Here is a 24582-nt window from a genome sequence, read left to right on the forward strand (position 1 = left end):
GTTTTCACGAGCATTGACTTTCCCAACAAGCTCTCTGCATTATTAGAAATGACCAGATCCAACAGAGCTTCACCTCTAGTCGTGTCTTCCACAAAGTGGCCCATAAAATTTTCCTGCAACAGTTTGAGGAAATGTCAGTTTGAAGCCGAACCATGACATCAATTTATATCCCGGTAATTAAAATCTCCCATTATCACTACAGTACCAGCCTGTGCTGCCTGCTCCATCTGTTTATATAGCTGAACTTCCATCTCCTCAGATATATTGGGGGGTCTATAGATTACACCAAAAGTAATTTTTTCAGTGTTTACCTTCCTTTGTAATTCCACCCACAAGGTTTAAATCTCCTCACAATCTTCACCCTCTAATGTCTCTTTCACACTCGCCTTCATATCACTTCTCACATACAGACATACACCACTGCCTTCATAAAGCTTCTCACAAACAGACATACACTACAGCCTTTCCTATTTGTCCTGTCTTTCCGAAACAGTGTAAAATCCTGTAGATTTACAGCCCTATAGATTTACATGGAGTTTTGTATCCACGTTGTGGATTATAGAACGAGTGAGGGGTTATAGGAGTTGGGGGTTTGATTGGACTGAGATCTCAGGGTTTGTGCCTTGGATCACGGGCTATAAGACTTATACGGCTGGAATCACAGTTTTCGTAGCAGTTTTTTGTGCCAAAGCCATGAGAGGATCCAAAAAGTATGAAATGTATAAAGGAAAGACTAAGGCTGGGTTCACACACACTATTTACGGACGTAATTCGGGCATTTTAGCCCCGAATTACATCCGAAAATGCGGCTCAAAAGCGTCGGCAAACATCTGTCCATTCATTTGAATGGGTCTTACGATGTTCTGTTCCGACGGTCATTTTTTTTACGCGCCGCCGTCAAAAGGCGGCGCGTAAAAAAGACACCCGCATCAAAGAAGTGCCTGTCACTACTTCAGACGTAAATGGAGCCGTTTTCCATTGACACAATGGAAAAACAGCTCCAATTACGTCCGTAATGGACCGAGCGAAAGACGCCTGCACATGCCATTACGGCTGAAATTACGGAGCTGTTTTCTCCTGAAAACAGCACCGTAATTTCAGCCGTAACGGACGCTGCCGTGTGAACATACCCTAATACTTCTCTTCTGTATCCACTTCTGTGTTTGGATTTAAAAACTGCCACAAAAACTGCAGTCAGGCAATTCTATGAGGTATATTTGTCACAAAGTGAAATTATGTGGCATAATATATTACTCCTAGTCTCCAAATAGTAATCTGTATAATAGATTGGTTTGTTGTGTTTTTGTGCTGATGTGTTCAGCTTACAGAGAATCGTCTAGACTAAGTACAATTGTAACAAACTCTCAGCTGTAAGAAGTATTAGGTTACAACATTTTAGAATAGAGACAATTTCCAAAAATATTGTACGGCTCCAACAATGACTTAAAGGGAATGTATCATACATATAATTTGAGTTTCATTACGTTAATGTAATTGACCTTTAAAGTGATACTATGCAGATACAAGTTATATATATTATTTCGGTTTTCAGAGCACATTTGCCGTAGATAAAAAAATTTTCAGCTAGGTATCTTTATACCTGGAGAGGTTCATGTTGCACTATGTTGTTGGCTCATTGCTACATTGTTTTTTATATGCTTTCCCTGGCATGTCTGCTTTTAAAGCTGCAGGTTTTGAGCTCAGTGGGTGTTCTCTGTGAAGCTGTTTTCTATCGTACCATTCCTTCTCTCAATGCTTATGCTTGTGAACCTATGTCTCTTCCCTCATTCCTCTCTCACACTGATAGCTGTGCAGGCTGGAATTCTGGGTGAAAATTTAGAAGTCTCCTCAGGGATATATCCTGCTGCAAGTGAAGAAGACTTGTGAAGGAAAGCTTGTTAAAACTGTTTACATGAATGAGAAGATGTCACAGCTCCAGCCATACTAAATAAAAATCAATGAATTATAAGAAACAAAACCATAGTTTGCAAGATATATTTCAATAACAGTTGCATTTAATACAGCTCCGAGCAGAATATACATAATAGCTGTAACATTTACTGGCTGTGTAAGTATTGGCAGCATTCTTAATAAAACGTGCTGATGTTGTCACAAATTCATTGCACATTATGTTATTTTAGCAGTTTTCTCAATAAATCAAGAACCTCGTCCAAACTGAGTGTTTCAGCATTTGCCTTATCTGCACGGATCAGCACGGTAGAAATATCCCATAATAGTATATAGAGCAGCTTCTAGATTGAGGTTTTTTGGTAAGGGCCGGCTGGTGTTACCACAATTGTGGACAGAGAGCAGTAAAATTAACCTGGGTATAGATATCCACTTGGCTTTGGTTGCCCTCCTGCTGTAGATCCACCAGACTCCCCTACCAGGAATGATCACCCGCTCAGAATCCTGTGACTAATGGCGCCAGGCAGTGTATAGACGAACAAGGCGATGAACACGGCTAGAATAAGCAGGACTAGGGCAATGATGATGTATTTCTTGTAATTTCTCCAGATCAGGTGGAAGAAACACTTGAAAGGATTGACAAACCAGGAGAAGGACGTGTCCGGACGGCTGGAAGACAGAATAAAAACTTTATTAATAGCTGGGTGAGGGGTGGGCTAAATGGTATCACTTTGGAATAAACATTTTTACCACTAGGTGGTGCCTAAAATATTGTATTACACCTGCCTGAATGAAAATGTATAGTGCCTCCTGTCGCTCACAGCTATGTTTCCTGTAAACAGCACACCATGTGGTCAGGCGTGGTATTTCAAGCAAAGACAAACACGTGACTGTTAGGCTGGGTTCACACGACCTATTTTCAGACGTAATGGAGGCGTTTTACACCTCGAATTACGTCTGAAAAAGCGGCTCCAATACGTCGGCAAACATCTGCCCATTACTTTCAATGGGCTTTACGATGTACTGCGCCGACGACCTGTCATTTTACGCGTCGCTGTCAAAAGACGGCTCGTAAAATTACAGCCTCGTCAAAAGAAGTGCAGGACACTTCTTGGGACGTTTTTGGAGCCGTTTTCTCATAGACTCCAATGAAAACAGCTCCAAAAACTGCCGTAAAAAACGCAGCGAAAATGCAGCGAAAAACGCGAGTTGCTCAAAAAACGTCTGAAAATCAGGGGCTGTTTTCCCTTGAAAACAACACCGTATTGTCAGACGTTTTTTGTTAAGCGTGTGAACATACCCTTAAATGACAGCCTGATGCGTGCAGTATTTTTCATACCAATGACAAAGATGACGTTTAATAATTGAATCCAAAAAATAATTAAACAACAATGGGTTCCAGCGAGTAATAACCCTATGAATAAATCAGTTTCTCAAAATTAAATTGCAGTTGTAGTCACCGGTTCTGTTTGATTAAACTGCAGCTGGAAAATAAACTCTACTTCATTATATTCTTCTCCTCTGGAAATAAATGAATCAACGCTGCCTTTGCTACTTACTTATTGATATCAATGTGCGTCTTATAGAAATCTCTCAGGGTGAAAATCCTCTCGTGTCTATTTTTACAAAAAGTTTTATTCTGCGGGTGAATACAATAACGGCTGTACCAAATTTATATAGTTGTTTTTTATATTTTTCTATAAAACATTTTTTTTTTTTTTTTTTACTAGTCAAAAATTAAATTAATTTTGTGTCGCCAAATTCTGAGAGCTTTAACTATTTTATATTTCCATAGATTGAGCGGTATGAGGGCATATTTTTTGATGGACGAGCTTTAGTTTTTAATGGTTTTGATCACTTTTATTCCATTTTTAGTGGGAGATGAGGTGACCAAAAATCTACAATTCTGATGTTTTACTTTTTTTTTAAGGAGTTCACTGTGCGTGTTAACACATGTTATATTGTAATAGTTCATACTTTTGTGGATGCAGCGATAGCAATTATATCTATTTTCTTTTGTTTTTTTTTACAATGCTTTAGGAGGAAAATGTTTTTTTTTTTGTACTTTATTTAACTGATTTTTACTTTTATTATTAGTCCCCCTAGGGGATTTGAACCAGTGATCATTGGATCACTTGCACTATATACTGCAATACTAATGTATTGCAGTATATTGTGTTTCGGGGTTTACAAAGATGGCAGACCTGGGGGCCTCCATTAGGCCCCCAGGCTGCCATGCCAACGATCACGTCACGGTGGGGGCAATCGGCTGTCAGACAGGTTATCCCCCTCTTTCTTTAGATGCCGCGGTCACTATTGACCTCAGCATCTAAAGGGTTAAAAGAGCGGGATCGCGCTCGTTACAATGAAGTTTGGGCTGTAATCTACAGCCGAAAACCCGTGTTGTATGGAGCGGGCTCAGCTGGTGAGCCCGCTACATAATCCCCTATCGGGCTATGACTTGAGTGTACGTTGGAAGAGAAGGGGTTAAACTTACCAGTCTTCATTTTTTTTATATTATTGCTATTATTTTGTTGTTTAGGATCAAAGTGTTCAAAATAGTAAAGTCCATTTCTTAGTTGTGTCCTGCTGAACTTTCTTTAGAATGCAGCACTATTATTTTCTGTTTTAAAACTGTGTGATATTAGAAGAGCTAGTTTCTGCTTTCTGCCCCTTAATTTAGCGCTGCGTTCTCTTTTCAATTTTTCCTGCTCAGTGGCGCTCAAAGTCAACAAACTGTGCAGGGAACTGCAGCCGGCTCCCTTCGGGGAGGGAGGAAAGAACAGAGAAGTTTAAGTTTACATTTGGTTGTATGCATTCTGGGTGACTGGGTGACCGAAGAGAGCTCCATAGCCTCCAAAATGGTTGTCTATTATTGCAACTGGCTGATTCCAGAGGAAAAGCTCTGAAATTCAAACTGCTGCAGTTTAAGATTAGTATTTGGGTGGAGAGAAGCTTTAAGGTGAATATACCATCAGAAAATTACATATTATTTTAATCAGGTTTTTAATATAAACATATGTTTTTTTTATAAAACATTTGACTATACATATAAAAAACAAAAAAATTAAATATTCCAGTTTTCACACTGGCCACTGGAGCAGAAACGATGGGCTGACACTCCCTATTTCCTGCAGCTCACGTTTCAGTTTTGCTGTGTAGACTGGTACAAGGACAGTAGAGTCATCTCATTATCATTAGAGGGCCCGGGATATAATGACCGCTCTATTGTACTTCTGGAGGTCTTGATAAGACATGGAAAGTAAAGGGGGTTTTACACTGGGCAATTATCGGGCAAACGATCGCTCATATAACGCTCGTTGCCGATAATTGCCCTGTGTAAACAGGGCAGCGATCAGCAGATGACCGGGCAAATGCTCGATCATCTGCTGATCGGATCGTTTTAAAAAACTGAAATATTATTATTGTCGGCAAGACATCTCCCTGCGTAAACAGGGAGACACGCTGCTGACATGATAATAATGTAAGGGGACGAGAAATCGGAGTAACGATCGCTCGTCCCCATATATAGCTCCTTGTGACAGAAGCAAACGAGCGCCGATCAACGATGTCTCATTGAACGGCGCTCGTTACATAAGCCAAAATTGGCCGGTGTATTAGGGCCTTAACACTATACACACACATAAGACTCTGTATCCAGCTCTCCTGTTTCTCTCTAGTGAATGGGTAGAAGTCTTTCTGAATACTATAATAGTCTATGGAAACTTTTCTGACATTGATTACAGCTGCCATAAAGCACACACATTCTGCAGCACTGTCTATACAGACCATACAGGAAGGAAGAGTGCTTCTCCAATATGGCTGCCCTATGGAAAAGACGTTTCCTTATGGTCTTTTGCGGCACAGACGGCAGAAGCTGAATGTTTCATGGCGGCAGATTCAGTTCTTTATCAGATATTCTTTCATGTATTGTTTTAGCGATTTTGCATTTTGTTGCTTTCATCGTTGAATCATTATATTTCTTGGGGAGAATAAAATGTTTCAGGGCTGCTTCTTTCTTTCAGAGTTGTATTTTTCCCGTTTCAGCAGTATTATTGCTGCTTGGAATGATGGGAGTATATTGATCACAGGACTCGCAGTTTTATAACATCTGTCTCTCAGTAAAGGCTGAGGATGGCAATATAATGGAAATCCATTATAAAGATGAACATTTACTTTTCATCATAATCTCCATTATAGGCGTCTGCCCTGCCAGACAATTTTCTACTCATTGCAAAGGCTTGTCCTGCATTTTGATAAATTGTTATGATGTATTATTTAAAGGGGTGTCTACTTAGAATAACCCCCTTTTGATATTATTAGTCCCTAAGCTACAGACTCAGTGGTGTATATAAAAGAGAAGTGGCCCTATAGCAAAGATAAAATGGGCTGGGCTCCCAATAATGGTGCCAGGGCTTGCGAGCCAGGACAGAAAGCCCACCCCCCCCCCCCTAGTTTGCTAGCAACACGGTTCCCCTGCACAGTTTCATGCCACCCAGTATTTAAGGTAATAGGACAAAGACCCAATAGCAGCCAAATGGTCTGCCCTATGTTATTTACACCCTTGAGCAGTCTCAGTAAAAGCCCAAACCATTGCTTGGACCCCCTAGATCAGCTGTTATCAGTGGGTGACCCACAGCTTAAATGCTTATTTTCATTCTGTAGGGTAATGGAGCATTATTTGGTGCTCACTGAACATCCATTGATTTCAACGAAAACCCATAAACAACCAGAACAGAGAACCGCACTTTCCTTGTCTCTCAGCTCTGACTACTAGGGGGAAATCCTGATCTGAGAAGGGGATTTTAGAGGAAATTGTTTACGGTAAAGAAACCTTTTAAAGTAAGGCTTCTTTCACACTGGCGTTACTATACGTTTACCTCTGTTCCGTCAGAGGAAGAGACTATCGATACATTAAACGGAAAGCAACGGTTCTGTTAAAATGACCATTGATTTCAATGGTAATACTTTTGTATCAGTTGCTTTCCATTTGTCTCCGTTTGCTAGGTTTCCGTTTTTTTGGAACGGAAACAAAAGTTCTGCGGACTGCAGAGAGGTAAACTGATAGTAACGCTAGTGTGAACTTAGCCTAAATGTTCACCTTTTATCACCGGTTTAGTGCAGATTCATTTCTGTATAGGGGTCAGAGGCCCGTTCTATAGCCCTGAGTAGAGGCTGCTGAGTTGGTGTGATGAAGTGGCGGCTGATCGGCTCAGATGGCTTTATTCTCATTATCTCTGCTGAGGACTACAGTTTTATTTTCTAGTTCCTATACTGATTAGTTACTAGTCAACATTTTTTCCTGAAATTAAACAAACGTTTCTTTCTTTTTTCTTCCATTTTTACTGTGCGCAAATTTGATCAGAGATAAAACGGTTATTGTTACCTAAGAATATGTTCACACGCTGAGTCAAAAACATCTGAAAATACGGAGCTGTTTTCAAGGGAAAACAGCTCCTGATTTAATGATTCAAGCCACTCGCGTTTTTGGCGGCGTTTTTTACGGCTGTTTTTGGAGCGGTTTTCAATAGAGCCTATGAAAAACGGCTCCAAAAACATCCCATAAAGTAACCTGCACTTCTTTTTCGCGTCCGTTTTTTCGGCAAAACGGCCGAAAATAAGCCGTGTGAACATACCCTAAGGCCTCATTTACACGAGCGTGTGCATTTTGCGCAAGCAAAAAAACGCAGCGTTTTGCGTGCGCAAAAGGCACTTGACAGCTCCGTGTGTCATCAGTGTATGATGCGCGGCTGCGTGATTTTCGCGCAGCCGCCATCATAGAGATGAGGCTAGTCGACGTCAGTCAGTGTCCAGGGTGCTGAAAGAGTTAACTGATCGGCAGTAACTCTTTCAGCACCCTCGACAGTGAATTCCGATCACAATATACAGCAACCTGTGAATAAAAAAAAGACGTTCATACTTACCAAGAACTTCCTGCTTCCTCCAGTCCGGTCTCCCGGCCGTTGCCTTGGTGACGCGTCCCTCTCTTGACATCCGGCCCCACCTCCCTGGATGACGCGGCAGTCCATGTGACCGCTGCAGCCTGTGATTGGCTGCAGCTGTCACTTGGACTGAATTGTCATCCCGGGAGGTCAGACTGGAGGAAGAAGCCGGGAGTTATCGGTAAGTCAGAACTTCTTTTTTTTTTTACACTTTGATGTATATTGTGATCGGAAGTCACTGTCCAGGGTGCTGAACCAGTTTAACTCTTTCAGCACCCTGGACAGTGACTGTCTCCTGACGTCGCGTACCGGAATTTTTTTTGCCGGGTTCGGTCAAAACGAGTTCGGCCGAACCCGGTGAAGTTCGGTGCGCTCATATCTAAATTCTGACACTCCGTTTGGATGTTTGTAAACAGAAAAGCACGTGGTGCTTTTCTGTTTACATTCAGAGTTTGACAGCTCTTGCGCGAATCACGCAGTTCGCACGGAAGTGCTTCCGTGCGACCTTCGTGGTTTTCACGCAGCCATTGACTTCAATGGGTGCGTGATGCGCGAAAAACGCAGAAATTTAGAACATGTTGTGAGTTTTTTTCAGCGCACTCACGCTGAACAAAACTCACGGACTATCTGCATGCCCCCATAGACTTCTATAGGTCCGTGCGACCCGCGTGAAAAGCACGCGCGTCGCACGGACGTATATCACGTTCATGTAAAGGAGGCCTAAGTCTGTGTCTTTCTAACATCATGCAACCTCTTATAACGGTGGCTAAAAATTCCCGATCTCTTAAAGTCCGTTTTTGGTCAACATCACAGATTTAAGGGGTTGTCTAGTTTAAATTCATTTTCAAATACCATATTAGGGTATTCTTAGCCCCTCATTTGGGACTTTCCATTAGCTGGAGTGGCTCATTGATTTTAATAGGCAAAATCTAATGCTGCATTTCTCCTGTGGTGGTGCTGAAGAGGCATTGAATACTTCCTGCCAGGTTCCTCCACAGATTACAACTGATTGTTGGGGGTGACGGCAGCTGGATCCTTCTCACAAAAAAGGATTGTCAGAAGTGGACAACCCCTTTAAGTTTGCTGTGGTCTACACAACAAACGTGCATCAAACCCATTGCCACTTACTTTGGCTTATCTAATGGCTCTGGTTCTTTTCGGGCACGTCCAACAGGATTCTTTTCGGCATCCTCTGCTGTGACCAGATGAAACTCTGCTTCTACTTTGCCCTGGACAAGTGTAAAAGAAACAGCAATTAAAGGGTCGCTCCACCGAAAATGTATAAGTGTTTTATTACTTACTTTTTTCTCTAGTATTCTTCTAGAACTATTTTTTATTTGATTAGTTGTTCGCCACTACAAAACTTATACTACAGTTGCATCTCTCATCATTTTCAAGAAAATTAATGACAGGTAGTCACAACTCCGCCCATCACTGAACATACATCACTGATGAACATAATTTATTAATTAGAAGAAAGGTCTCATAAAATATTACACAGAACTTACTGTCAGTTCTCCTGACTTCACAAATGGCCACCAGCCTCGAATTCTTTTTTGCTGAAATATGGAAATCCGGTTGTCATCCTTTAAGGTTGTAGCCATACTCAGGTCACAGCTCTTGACTGTCTTGGCTCCACGATGGAATCCGTTCAGATTTAATTCCATTGAACCTGGAAAATTTGCAATACAATTCAAAAATCTGCGCGATTATGTAAAATAGAATCATAATAATCAGCATTGTGACTTAGGACATGTATATTTAGTAACCTTGTTTGCCATTGAGGTGGTACCACCAGGGGCGTTGAGTCTGAAATGAGGACCCCATGTCAAAATAAAAATGGAGTCTACCATACTGTGGCGGTTCACATACCCATGCATGTCCTTGGCCAAATATCAACCACCCAAAAACCCTTGTCAGTCAACAATGTCAATAACCTTTGGGAGGAGGGGGGGGGGGGGTTAGGTGTTGGTATTTCGCCCTTCATTCTCCTTCCATAGAAGTGGCTTGGCCTGCCTCCATTTGTTAGAAGAAGTAAGAAAGATAGAGAATTTAGGATCCACCATGTCAGTGCAACAATTTAAAGGGTAAATGGCATCAAGCCAGGTGCTTTCACATTAGCCCATCTTACAGAAACCTTAAAACGACTAAACTAGACCTTTTGATTGGTTGTCTTGAATATCGTTCACCACATTAACCATTGAGCATATAAGGTTGCTCCGTGCTCTTATCCCTTTTTATTATTGAACAGAGCCAACCCACAGCCCTTTAAAATGTGGCATGTCCTGTTTCTGAGAAATTCTGTAGGCATCTTAAAGATCTAAGGGTAACCTCTCCTGGTTGACAAGTTCTCTTCAAGAACTCTTTTTCCTCTTGCTAAAATTGTACTTCTCAGCTGGAATACTAAATATAAACCTTCACAAGACAAGGGGGCAGAACAATAAATTTAGTCATGGATGATAGGTATATGTAGGTAGATATTGAGTAATTGCTCTACATACCCAAGAAGTCATCAGATGAAAGTCTCTCAAAATCCCAAACCTGGAGCACGAGAACAGCTGGAATTTTACGTTCTGTCTTCTCCAGAGAAAATATGTTTTCCCGTTTACTGACCACAACTTGCTTCTCCGCGGGCAAATAATTAAACGGGAAGACAAAGCGCCAGTTGAAATTTCCTTCTCCTGTCAGAGAGTTGTAGTGGACATCTGTCTCCTGGTTGTCATCCTCAAGGCCTTTCAACCACCTACAAGAATAAGGGATAATTAGTTCCTGCTCTAGATATTACTCGAGAAGGATGTGAGTATGTATACCAATAATCTGGTGGCTGTTCAGCTGATGTTAAACACCCAGCATGCTCTTGAAGAATGGTGTACTATACCACACTCCACTTTTCATTATTGCGAAGAATTATTTTCCAGTTCTAGTTCCCCACCAGACTTTATATACTATATATACAGAGCCCAGCACATAATACATACAGCTTACACATGTCTTCAGGATCCATATATGAAGTACCAGACACTTACCCCTTTACATAGATATCACTTGATTTTTGTCCGGTGAATATATTCTCATCCTCCAATATAACATCCTCTGTATTCCAAATGATTATCCTTAATTCATAGCTGTCAACACAGACAATACATAATATACACAATTCTGCATTCTGGAGTCATGCTTTTCTTATTTACAATTTTATGTAAAGTCTATCTACAGTCAGCAGATGGCAGCAGTTCTATTGTGAAGGGGAGGAGCCATCAGTAGATTAACACCACCCATGAGGAGTGGTATTGGGCAAAAGTAGTACGGAAGCCCCTCCCACAAGCACCCACCTAACTGGGTCCCTTAGGAGCTGTGCTTTCTTCTCTAGGTAGTATATGGACACTAAGGGGAATTTATTCAATTTGTACGCCTGTTTTCTGACGTCGAAAATGTGCAAATGGCACAGAAGTGGCAATTTGCGACAAAAATGTTGACTTTTGTGCCGTTTTCACTACTCACACCACTTTTCTAAAAAAATATTGGTGGTGCTTAGATGAAGGTGACGGGTCGCCCCGGGCCTGACAAACCTTCTATAAAGTACACCAGAGACTGGATTAAATTACAGCGAAAATCTACTCCCGCTCGTAGCTGGAGTAGATTTCATTTTCTAGTGCATGTATGACTAGAGATGTGTCTAATTTATCAAGAGGCGTGCGCCTCTTTAGAAATTAGGCACATCCTACTCCAGCAATCTTTTTATTAAATGGGTTTTCCAGCCATTAAAAATTGATGGCCTATTCTCAGGATAGGCTATTAATAGCTGATGGGTCGGGGTCTGACGCCCGATCAGCTGTTTTGAATGGGCCGCAGCGCTCGTACGAGCGCTGCTTCCCCTTAATTTCTTCTTGCTCACTGTGAGTCGTCAAAACGCATTTAGCGGCGATTCACAGGTATTGCAGCCATTTCTCCCATTTAAGGCCCCATGCACATGACCGTAAATATTGTCCCTAATTGGGGACCATAATACGGTTCGCAATTACGGACCCATTCAGTTCTATTGGCCACGGACACCTTTACGTATTGCTACGGATGGGTGTCTGTGCCGTAGAAATGTTACGAAAATTATGGAACATGTCCGTTCTTTTGCATTTTACGGGCCGTGCTCCCATACTTTGTATGGGAGCACGGCCCGAAAATGCGGGATGGCAGTTGGCGGCCGTGATTATGGGCACGGCCGTGTGCATGGGGCCTTAGTGAATGGGAGAAAAGGCTGTAATACCTGTGAATCGCAGCTAAATGCGACCCATCAGATATTGATGGCCCTTCCTGAGGAGAGGCCATCCATTTTTAGTGTCTGGAAAACCCCTTTAAGAATGCCATAGGAAATGCCAATCTTAATAAATCTCCCCCTTATTATCAGGAGGTACAAGTATGAAAAAATTTATTCATTTACATATTATTGTTATCCTTTAACATGAGTACTAATAATTCAGCAATTCTGATAATCTGACCCTTGTTCTCAGTTCTCAACAAGTAAATTCTAAACACTTTTCCTACGACCGTCTGGTAATCCAGAATGTTTGATAGTCCGGTACCTATCAAGATTTGATATTAGCAATCACTAGTAAATATAAAAAATGTATCTAAACCGAAAACAAAAAATCAAAACATAATTACCCCTTTGGCTTTCGGGGTGAGATATCAACAGGAGGGCCTGGAAGGGGCAGATCAGTCGGAAACATGTCCACCCACATCTGTATCCGTCCCTACAACGAAACAAGAGCCCATACTGGGAATGTTATCATATATATGATGGCTTTATTAAAATTGAAAAATGTTGTATTCACAGCCATTCTGCCTTAATGAAGCGTAATGATGCGATTAATTAAATATCAAAATATATTTATAGATTACACATAAACATGTCCATTCATTTGCACATTAGATCCTTAAAAGGAGATAGTAACAATCTTTATCCATTGTAATTTAGCAGCTCATAGATTAGCGCGATTATTAGTTGAGGCGGTAACGAGGTTTGAGGATGGAGGGAGCACACTTGTAATTTCTGTCATATTCGTGGTTTGTTACTGTTCTGTTTATGCATTGAAGACAAGATGTTTCCAGTGTATTCCAGCAATTCCTCCCTTAAAGGGTTATTTCCATCTTATAACGTTATGGCATTTTGCTAGGATGTTTCATAATGTTATGATTGGTGGGGGTCCGACCTCTAGGCTCCCCGCCTTTCCGGAGAATAAAGGAACTGAAAAAAAAACTGTGAAAGAGCTACAGCGCTTAACTAGAGCTGTGGGCCCCTAGTGCTGAGGACTCAGACCCCCACGGTTTAGAAAGTGACGCCATATTCTAGATATATTCCATAATTTTCTATGGTGGGAAAACCCCTTTAATCTTCTCTCTTTTGATCCTATTCTCTCTCATATTACAATCAAAAGAATTCTTCTATATCTGTCCTATGAGGTCGCCATATTTTTCCGCTGCTTCTCACAAACCTCAGATCAGACTTGGCTCTGTCTGTAAGGCAACTGGCTGCAGTAGGAGACCTTCCCCAGTGCTCGGCCTACAATAGGAAAATGAACATACTACAAGCTGCCCCTCTGCAAAAACCCGACCCCGCCAGCCATCTGCTAGTCAGAATTGTAGGGTTCAACTCACCAACGTGTTCTCTGCAATATTTCTACAAGACCGTTTGTTTAAAGAGGCTCTGACACCACATTATAAGCGCCCTATCTCCTACATAATCTGATCGGCGCTGTAATGTAGATTACAACAGTGGTTTTTATTTTGAAAAACGATCATTTTTGAGTAAGTTATGAGCAATTTTAGAATTATGCTAATTAGTTTCTTAATGCCCAACTGGGCGTTTCTTAACTTTTGACCAAGTGGGCATTGTAAAGAGACGTGTATGACGCCTACCAATCAGTGACCAATCAGCGTCATACACTTCTCGCCACTCATGTCCATTAGTACTCAGCACACATAAACCTATTGGTACATGCAGGAAGAAGGTCTAATTGGTATACATATATAAATATATGCTATACTACTGCCTATATTGAAAGGCTAGACCTCAGTAAAGCCAAGTAACCCTTGGTGTGTTGCCCTAAACAACTAATATAAAACCTATAAAGTGTAGGGCACAATTAACACAAATATATTTGAGAGAAAAATACATACATTTTTATTGAATGTCACAACATTAAAAATAGGTCATACTGAGCTTGAACAAAAAGACGTCTGACAATTACAGAGGACATACAAGAGATCATAAATGACAGTGTCAAGGGTAATATGTCTATCTACTTCTAGGTTAAATTAGCCTGATCAAGTAGTAATTAAAGCCTCTGTATATATATTAGCATGTGAATTGCAAAGTGCAGGATATATACAGATGAGAAGAAACTTGCATGAAAGTTGAATGCAACCAGTGCAAAGTATATCAACAAGCACATGGCTTTCCCGCCCCCGACACATGACGCTACCTTATACAAACCCACTGCCCCATGTGATCCACGCTGTCGATATGATTGGACAGCTATATACTTTAAAAGGGGAGGTCCCTGCTGGAGAGACGCCACCCCCGGACGAAGGCATTTCCCCGAAACGCGCGTCGGGACTGACGTTCCCTCCATGCAGAGGACTGCAATGGGTATGTTATACATCTTATCCTCTAGGTATTACTCCACTTAAATTACTTGCATTACAGATTGTAGGTACTGTGTGTTCCATACACCGGACTCCAGCTTTAAGCTTTGTGCTTGTTGATATACTTTGCACTGGTTGCATTCATCTTTCATGCAAGTTTCTTCTCATCTGTATATATCCTGCACTTTGCAATTCACATGCTAATATATATACAGAGGCTTTAATTACTACTTGATCAGGCTAATTTAACCTAGAAGTAGGTAGACATATTACCCTTGACACTGTCATTTATGATCTCTTGTATGTCCTCTGTAATTGTCAGACGTCTTTTTGTTCATGCTCAGTATGACCTATTTTTAATGTTGTGACATTGGGTTCACTGAAGTAGCAATTAAGTAAAAAATACCTTTTAATAGTAACTTGTTAAAAACAGGGGTAACACACCACTGTGACATAAGCCCCACCGTGATTATTAAAAAATGTATTAAACAGAAAACACTGAGTCATTATGATGCATATATCTCGGTGTTTGTAACGATATTTTGTCTGGAATCAGCATATATCCAGGGCACACCAGTAGTACAATCCACGAAGGGTCGTTTATTGTTTATGGAATGTTTGCATTGGGGACAGTCATATTGTGTTACACCCAGTACTAGGAGAGCCGATTCATTCGGACACCTGTGCTTTATTTGTGGATTGTACTACTGGTGTGCCCTGGATATATGCTGATTCCAGACAAAATATCGTTACAAACACCGAGATATATGCATCATAATGACTCAGTGTTTTTTGTTTAATACATTTTTTAATAATCACGGTGGGGCTTATGTCACAGTGGTGTGTTACCCCTGTTTTTAACAAGTTACTATTAAAAGGTATTTTTTACTTAATTGCTACTTCAGTGAACCTTATAAATTTTTCATATTGTGGGAGCACAATTAAATTTTTATCAAACTATACAGTGAAATTAATGTTGTGACATTCAATAAAAATGTATGTATTTTTCTCTCAAATATATTTGTGTTAATTGTGCCCTACACTTTATAGGTTTTATAGTACTCAGCACAGCGAGATCACGCTGTGCTATCACATACACCCACATTAACTTTTCTGAAGTGTCTTGAGAGTGAATAGACATTGCCTCCAGCCAGGACGCGGTGTCTATTCACACTCCTGACACTTCAGTAAAGTTTGTGTGGGACTTAGTCACAGCACAGCGTGATCTCGCGAGATCACGCTGTGAATGACTGCACAGTGTGATCTCTCAAGATCAAGTTGTGCTGTGTGAGTAAGTCCCACAAAAACTTTACCGAAGTGTCGGGAGTGTGAATAGACATCGCGTCCTGGCTGGAGGCAATGTCTATTCACTCTCAAGACACTTCAGTAAAGTTAATGTGGGTGTATGTGACAGCACAGCGTGATCTCGCGAGATCAGGCTGTGCTGAGTACAAATAGACATGAATGGAGAGAAGTGTATGACGCTGATTGGTCACTGATTGGTCAGCGTCATACACTTCTCTTTACAACGGCCACTTGGTCAAAAGTTAAAAAACGACCAATAGGGCATTAAGAAACTAATTAGCATAAATCTAAAATTGCTCATAACTTGCTCAAACATTATCGTTTTTCAAAATAAAAAACACTGTTGTAATCTACATTACAGCGCCGATCACATTATGTAGGAGATAGGGCGCTTATAATCTGGTGACAGAGCCTCTTTAAGTAGCAGAAAATCCCACAGACTGACAAACACTGTGGGTAAGATTTGCAAGATGTAAAAATGTCCAAACAAGGCTAAGGGTCCAATATCTTTTTTCTGGCAATTAGTGAGGGTCCCAGCTCAGTGTCACACATACCGTCGCTTCCCCTTCAGGCTCTCATGGGAACATTCATCAGTAGTCAGTTACTGACATCAAGGAAGTTCTGCAGCAGCCGAGGTGTGGATTACAGAATTGACTGAAATGTTGCTCTCTAGTCTTCTTCTTAAACAGGTTCTGAAGCTTCTGAACCTTTTTGAGAAGAAGAAGCGGGAGCTTCATATAATTCACATCTCGTGATACGCTCTCTTGTTTTAGCAAAAATTCCTTAGATGGGGTCACTTACTTTTTAACAAACTTTGCATACATTAATAGTACAAATAAATATAAGAAATGTTGTAATATATCTTATTAGAGATTAGTTCAGGGAATACTGAGACTTTTCACATAGGGCCGTTTTGGTGCCGTTTTTTAAGTCACAACCAGGATTAAATTGAAAGAAAAAGATGAGAAATAGAATCTTTCCTATATACACACACACCTGCTTTTTACAATCTACTAGTTATAGCGTTAAAAATTGCTCTTAAAAAAATGCACCAAAACTGCACTGTGTGAATAAGGCCTTAGAGATAGAACCTGCAGAGGGTAAAACTGCTAAAAAAATAAATAAATGCTTCACCATATAATGGCCAGAAATAGTGTTATTCCTTGTGTACATACACATGACAGCTTGCTCTAAAAGCTAACCTGAAAATGTAGGTACGCTTTAATGAAAGAAAAGAGGACTTTGAAGGGGTTGTCCAGGATTAGAGAAAAAAAAAGAGTGCCACTTTTGTCCACGGGAAAACCTATGGATAACCCCTTTACTGTCAATCACTGATTGGTTGACATGAAATATCCCCCTCTCTTATATAAGTGGTTCTGCAGCAGCTGAAACAATTCAAAGTTATTGCATCAGTTTCTATAGGGATTTACAGCAGGGGGCACAAATACCTGTTCTATTCCAGGCTTATCTCTGTGGTACAAGGCTCGGGTTTCAATGTGTTCTGGAACCAGTTTACATCCAATTCCCGGGATCTCCTTCCAGGAATGAAGAACTTTCAGTGCAAGGTGTTCATAGGATTCCACTTTTTCGTCTGTTGGGAGGCAAAGGATATAGAATAAATGCCAGGGGTGTCATCCCTCCATGAATCGCCATATGATGCCACCATACTGAATGGGACAGAAAAAAAATCTCTACATGCCTATGTATGAAATCGGAGGCATACAGAGGTACAGAATGGCACCATAGATTTCTATAGAGCCATATTACGAACCAAAACCATGTGGAAGCTGTATGGAGCCATAATATGGTCATGTGCATGAGGCCTTAATCTATATAAAGGTGCTACAAAATAATATTCATCACATAATACCTAATAATATCAAACAAAAAAAATCATAATAACATAATATTATAAATAATAATATATTTTGGATATTTGTGGTTATGGATATTTTACATCCCTATAGGTGCACAGTTATATCATATCCTTAATTCGTCCTGTACATTAAAAAAATATTTTTTGTCATATCTGTTCCTAGGAAGGTTGAGTGACAACCAATATGGCTGCCATGACACAAGAAGAAGAGAATCACTTAAAGGGCTTTTCCAGGAATATACATAGATGGCGTATCATAAGATAGACTATCACCGGTCAGCAGTACAAAAGGGGCCACAGCCCTCTAGATCACATGTGGGTGAGCTGAAGTACCAGGCACAGGTGCACATACGGACGAGCCACTGTTTCAAGCAAATTTTGGGGGTGGTATATTATGGTTGATGGACACTTGGTTTTACTTACTTACATGGTGACACCGTACATAGGGTTGCCATCTTTTCCACCCAAAACTACCAGCCAGGTTTAGAGTGTACTTACATTTGTTGGTTTCGTTACTTTTTTTGCAGCGATTTAGCGAAAATCATGAAAACAAAAACACCACTAAACCGTTAAGTGTAAATACACCCTAAGAAGGGTAAAAGGGGTGCCGTGTCTTCACATCACGACTTAGGTTTGGGAGCCTCAAACAGATGATGACTCCTTTAACTCCATCAGTATCCTCCTACTCCTCCGCTCTTGACTCTTGAGCCTGCGCAGGCTTGGAGTGTGCTCATGTCTGGCTACTGAATGTGAGGGTCTCTGGCTCACGGCCTTGCCCACTGCAATCTCCTGCCGATGCCAATCAATACTTGACCTAGTCCTGACACTGCTGATCTCCTTTGCCAGGTCGCCCAGCCCTAGGGATAACTATCCAATCTAAATAGGAAGTAACCTGACTGTGACACCGGACTCCAAGCGTAAATACTGACTGGGCCGATGGTGGCAACCCTAGGTATGCAGTTATGGGATGTAGCAACCAGTAGGATATTGCAATATTCAAACCATTTTAGTCTATGGGTAGAAGCTGATATTTGATTGGTTGCCACGGTTAACAGAACAACGCTACAGAAGCTCCAGTACCTCAAGGCACTACTTTAAGATTTCGGGATTTCATCCAAGTTTCCATTTGTGAGTTCAGATATTACATTAATATTTATTGGCACATTATGCCACTCGCTTTCAGTTCCTTGCGGGGTAATTTCATGAATATTCCAGAAAGTGCTTGGCATAAATGTAAGAAACTTACTACAGATTTGACATCATTTCATCATTAGTGTCCACTGACCTCTTTTTGAAAGATAATGTATTTTTAGGGGAGAAACAGAATTGTCCTTTTTTTGTCAGTTGTAATTTCACAGAATTTTACACCAATTTTTTTTTTATTAAGTGCACTCAAGATGTGTCTTCCATTAAAATATATAAAAAACACAACTTAATAATTCACCTAGTACTGGCAGGAAATGAATGGAGAACCTAAGAGGAGAAGCATTTCTGACTCAATGATACATGTGGGCTGTCATGTGGACATAGGAGTGCCATCTATTTGTATATATAAAGAGGTTGTCCCATCAGGAGAACCCCAGTTCAAATGTTTTATTAGGGCATATAGACCTGAGAGCCGCTAACAAGCAGCACCTCTAGTTCTTGTGGGCTTAGGTCATCCATGTGTTATTTGGACGGCCATTAATTTGAGAACACAAAATTTTCCTTGCAGCTGCAGGGAAAATTATCAGCCAACAGCAGCATCCCCTGACAAAATCAGCTGTTCACTGGGGTTCTTAGGAGCCGGATCATTGCAGCAGCTCTGATATTAAAGTGGTTATCTATGATGGGACCATAAGTAGGCCCAGGGGCAAAACTATAGTAGTAGCATATACAAGATTGAAAGATATGGAGAAAGGAGAAGAGGAGGAAAGACCAGTGAAGATGAATACAGTCTGTGACTGGGTGACTCAAGACTGGTCTCCATGGCTTCTAAAATGGCTGACTGTGGTTACAACTTCCTGTGTTCACATACAGTAGAAATAGAAGATGTGGAGCACAAACTGCTCCTCAAACAAATACATTGCTGGGCAGAGAATTAAGAAGAGCATCATTTGGGTGGAGATGCATTCTAACACTAATATTTTTTGAATTTCTTTTACACGTAGATATCTACAACAATCCAGTGGTGAGGCCCCCGCTATCTAATATTTATCATCTATCCTGCGGATAGGTGATAAATGTTGTTAGAAGGAGAGCCCCTTGTAGATACAACTCTGACATCTTGCGGGAGCCACACCCATGTTGAGATGAGGCGCATATTCGTGACTTTCTCCAGTCAATTCTACAAAAAGAGCAGAGCAAGCAGCCGTCTCACCAACCAGGATGGGAATACCCCTTTAAGACATATCCTCTTGGTTACTCCAAGATTATAATTTTTATATGACCTGGAATGTTCTGTACTTACCATCTTCATCAAACAGGGTTTGTCCTGAAAAAACTTTGCTTCCCATTTGTATTTGACCTGGTCGGAAAATTGGGGCGGCAAGCTTGTTGTCTTTACATAGTTTGGTCAGTATCTCTGTGGGCTTGGTGCTGTCCCTCCAGCCATTATATCCCTCTCTATAAATAAGAAAATACATAAATTAGTCACAGAAATGAAGTATTTAAAGGAACAGTGTCATCACAAATGTTTTATTTATATGTTAAAGATGTTAGTGCCTTAATATAAACGTTTATTTTCATTTGTGTGTTTGTGTTTTACTGTTTCTTTTTTTCACACTTTTTTTTCCCTATGGGGGCTGCCATTTTTTGTTCCATTTCTGTGTGTGTCGATTAACGACACACACAGACATGGAATACGGCAGCCACAGTCCCATAGGGACTGCGAACGGCTCCCGTCCCATTGACTGCCGTGTACGGCGTCTGTGTGGGAACTGCGCATGCGCCGCTCCCACACAGTCCTATTCGAAATTGGCGCCGTCCGGCGCCATTTTCCTGTGGACCGGAAGTCGCGGCCGGACAGTGATATTACTACTTCCGGTCGCGGCTTCCGGACAAGTGCACATGGGACAGCGGCAGCAAAGGGAGCGGACGGGCCGCGGCGGCAGGAGCAGGTAAGCGATTTCAATGTATGTTAGTGTTTGTGTGTGTTTACTACTGCATGTAAACCTACTACACTGTGAGTTACCTCAAAAAATGGCGACACACAGTGTAGCAGGTTAAACCTTTCAAACCCCTCGTTTATCCCGGCACTAGCCAGGATAAAGGAGGGGGGGATGCTGAGCGCTCACTAGAGCGATAGCTTTTAACCCAATGTTGCAATGCTGCAATTTTGGGAACTAGCTCCAAACAGCTCCATCTAGTGACCAAAAATGGGTAGTATTATAAATTTTGAAAAATTTGAAAAAATTTATAATATTTCCTGACTCGCGAAAAAAATAAAAAAAATTTGAACAATGTTTAATCACCCACACACTAAATGTTTAAATTTTAAAAAAAAAACATGTTTTTGGGGCGACACCATGCCTTTAAAGGTTTCCTCCACTTCTCTTTGCAGGTCAAACAAAGAGTGTTACTCAGCAGGGGGCGACAATGAGCACGGGACAAAGCTTCTCCTGAGCAAGAGATTCTAAAATCTCTGCTTTATCCTGATGCATGATGGGAGTGGCATTCCGCATAACAAAAAGGGATTTAACTAAACCTAAGTTTTTTCCTTGCCATATCAATTAGGAACAATTATGCATCATTAATGTTAATAGTCATTGTGACTGGAATTGCCCTTTAATTTAAAGGGACACTAAACCTAAAAATGATTGTGAAAAATTAAAATAGGAAGCAAACACTTGCCTATCGGTCAGTCTGCAGGGGCTTCTGCCAGCTCCTGAAATAAATAGTCTTGAAGAAATCTACCAGAAAAGCAGAGACCTTTCACTCCTGTTTTCTCCATGTTTTGGCTGAGATGTTGGAAAGGGGTGTGGCTTTGTTTGACTTTTTTTGCATTTAAAGACAAAGCTGCTTAAAGCTGGCCATACACAAGATATAGCTGTTGGACAGATACCAATATCTCACAGCTATGTGCGCATATTTATTGCAATGAGGAAAAGGATGGAGAAGGAATAAGCCAGTGTCAGACACTTGCAAAAAAGATTGGGCATATTAAAATGATCCTCGTTTCCCTCGATATTCCCCCATCAGGGTAATGTCAAGTTGACCACATACACATTCGCTCATTGGCCAACCCCACCGAAATCGGCATATTTGGCCAAATTTTTCCAAACCTGTGTTCACATCTCCTAAGCTCTGGAGAGGGGAGATAAAATGTGGGCCTCCAGAAAAACAAAAAATGTAAAACTTTTTTGTACACTTCGGTTTAAAATTTCCACTTCCCAAAATATGTTATTACCACATGGGATGTGACCACGATGGTAGCAAAAATTGTAAACACCTAGAAACCCATAAGTCACTGAGATGTGTTTAGAGCCAGGCGGACACAGCGGCCTGCGCTGATCTTTTTTATTTCCATTTTACTAAGCTTCACAACAAAATACAATTTCCCAGACACATTTATCCTTATTAGGAGCGGTGCAGTCTATCAGCACGCACAGATCTTACATTTCGTATTGACTTTGCAGGCCGCAGGTTGCCCGGTGTCTGCTGTAGAAGCGATTCTCCAAATCAATTCTCGTCTCACCAATGAGGTCATCTGTCCCAATTAGGTCATAGTCGTATATCAGGATGGTTAATAGGGACTCTTGCGGGAATGTAGCTTGGATTTCAAACGATCTGGTAAACAAAAGATTTGTTAAAGGGGAGTCCAGATTAGAAAACCCATTTCTATACACCCTATTAGTGAATTCCCAGTTAATATATGAGGGTCGTCTGCTCAGGATCCTTGTCTCTTGGCCAGAGTGGGGAGAGGTTACAAAGAGCGTCTCTCACTCTGGAGGACCTATCCTGTCCGGCATTACACAGACATACCATTGATTTGAATAGACATGGTGTAATGCTTAGCTTCCCCTGTGGTGGCGCAGCAGAGAAATTGAACGCTTATTTCCAGCATTCCTCACAGATTACAGCTGATCGCTGGTAGTCCCGGGAGGGAGACACTTTATGATCAGTTTATCGTCAAGGGACACTTTTAACAAGCAGGGTTTGTCCAAGAGGGTCAAACCATTTAATTTATCAAATTAAATTGGGGGTGTAACATTTGTGTAGTACTTAGGTTAGCCCCACATAGTACAACTTTTAAAAGGTTAAATATAAGGTAATAGGACATCAGAGCGCTATATTTATGACTTTTACCAATAGAATTGACATTTATTATTTCTGCCTGTAAAAGGGGCACATAAATGTTCTCTGCCACATTTCTGAACAGTAGCTAGCAATAAGAATAATTGGTCAGAGCTTTTGCCAATGTGTTTCTGATGATGCCCTCTATGATGCCCATATGTCCTAAAAAAAATCATTTGGACAGGGGTTGTTCTGACTGGACAATCCCTTTAAAGGTTATGTTCACCTTCACAACCAATACTCCTTTAACTGTTTCAATGCATCTAAAAGAAAAAATGAAGCAGGTTTGCAATAGGTCATGATTAAAAATGTATTATCGTTTTGTTTTTACAGACCTATGGTAACCATGGTAACAGACAACAAACAAACGTTGTGCAGTCTGATCCAACTCTTGGAGCCTCCAATGTGAGGGTCAGGAGAAGGAGATGGATGAGAGATATAGTAATACAGTATATAGCGGAATGAGCACTAAAAGGTCAAGAATGTCATTGCAGTGTGAGGCCCTCTTACAAGGGGGACCCCATGATTACTTGTTACACCCCTATAACCAAGCCTTAATGACTGCCCCTCCATTGAATTCAATGGTATTTTAATTGAATAGAGGCTTATATGATATGAAAATGTGATTTTCTCTACGTTCAGAGGAGACAGGTTCTGTAGGTGAAGTGCTCACCTTCCAAATACCGGATTTAGTTGCTTGGGGATATATTTGTCTCGATCTTTGATTTCAGTCTTTCCCAGTCGCAGGACAATGTATGGATCAGACTTGCCATCTGGATCAGCCGGGCTGAGGTTAAATCCCTGTTAGAGACAATATCACTGAAAGTTAATATGTAAAAGCTGAGATGGTCACTAATAATCATGGTCGTGCATTGTTATGCTGTATTCAGGCTTGACATCTGTTGAATTGCAAATGGAGGAAGGATGGATGGCATTTGGGAACAGATGGCAGCCTAAGGGCTTACAGTAAAGTCCTCTGAGTGGTGTGTCGTATGTGGGCCCATACAGCTGGTATAATGCCCATGAGAAGCTAGGGTTGAGCTTAGTTTGACCCCCATCCACTTAACCTGTGGGTTGTGGAAACCTGCACACTGCTTCCCATCTCCACCATCGTAGCAATTTTAGCAAACAAGTGATTGGGAATTAGCCAGAGGTTTATGCCACCTTATTCTCCTACAAGGGAAAGGGATTGAGGAGTCAAAAAGCTCTGCGCACCTTGTCTTCCAAAGCAATAGTGTTAAAGAAAGTGCGTATTCGTGGCACATGTGTGTATGGCATTGATGGTAGCTGTAAGAATACTAAACCAGGTCTTTGGAGGGCATATGGCTTGTGTTCTGCACTAACAATTCTGGCACCACAAAAATAAAGTAAATACTAATTTAATCCTATGGTAGCCCTCTAAACCTAGATTAAAAGCTTTGTGAGTGTAAAATGGTGCTGGGCTACAGCCAAAACTTACAGCAACAATATAGACCCGGATGAGAACCTTTACAGAGTGGTTTGGAGGGATTCCCTGTAAAATTCTCAATTGTCGGTTATCCATAGAGCTTGAGAGATCATCCATGCTTTTATAAATGCTGAAACAGCCCTTAAAATTAGAAAAAGACATTGTTAGCATTAGTACCTTAAGGTCAA

General features: G+C 41.0%; 1 protein-coding gene across 1 annotated transcript in view; it reads right to left on the minus strand.

The window, feature by feature from the left end:
- Nucleotides 1–2014: 2014 nt before the first annotated feature.
- The window catches only part of FER1L6 (fer-1 like family member 6), a 91410-nt gene continuing 68842 nt past the window's right edge, over nt 2015–24582 (minus strand). The window contains exons 22-32 of the mRNA XM_075827964.1: nt 24407–24535; nt 23621–23748; nt 22270–22440; nt 20123–20277; nt 17246–17388; nt 12510–12598; nt 10877–10975; nt 10352–10593; nt 9359–9522; nt 8979–9079; nt 2015–2577 (exon numbers count right to left, since the gene is read on the minus strand). Of these exons, the coding sequence (XP_075684079.1) occupies nt 2397–2577; nt 8979–9079; nt 9359–9522; nt 10352–10593; nt 10877–10975; nt 12510–12598; nt 17246–17388; nt 20123–20277; nt 22270–22440; nt 23621–23748; nt 24407–24535 (1602 nt within the window). The 3' untranslated portion in view covers nt 2015–2396. The remainder of the gene's footprint in view (nt 2578–8978; nt 9080–9358; nt 9523–10351; nt 10594–10876; nt 10976–12509; nt 12599–17245; nt 17389–20122; nt 20278–22269; nt 22441–23620; nt 23749–24406; nt 24536–24582) is intronic.

Source organism: Rhinoderma darwinii, chromosome 5, assembly GCF_050947455.1.
Source record: "Rhinoderma darwinii isolate aRhiDar2 chromosome 5, aRhiDar2.hap1, whole genome shotgun sequence".
Lineage (NCBI taxonomy): Eukaryota > Metazoa > Chordata > Amphibia > Anura > Rhinodermatidae > Rhinoderma > Rhinoderma darwinii.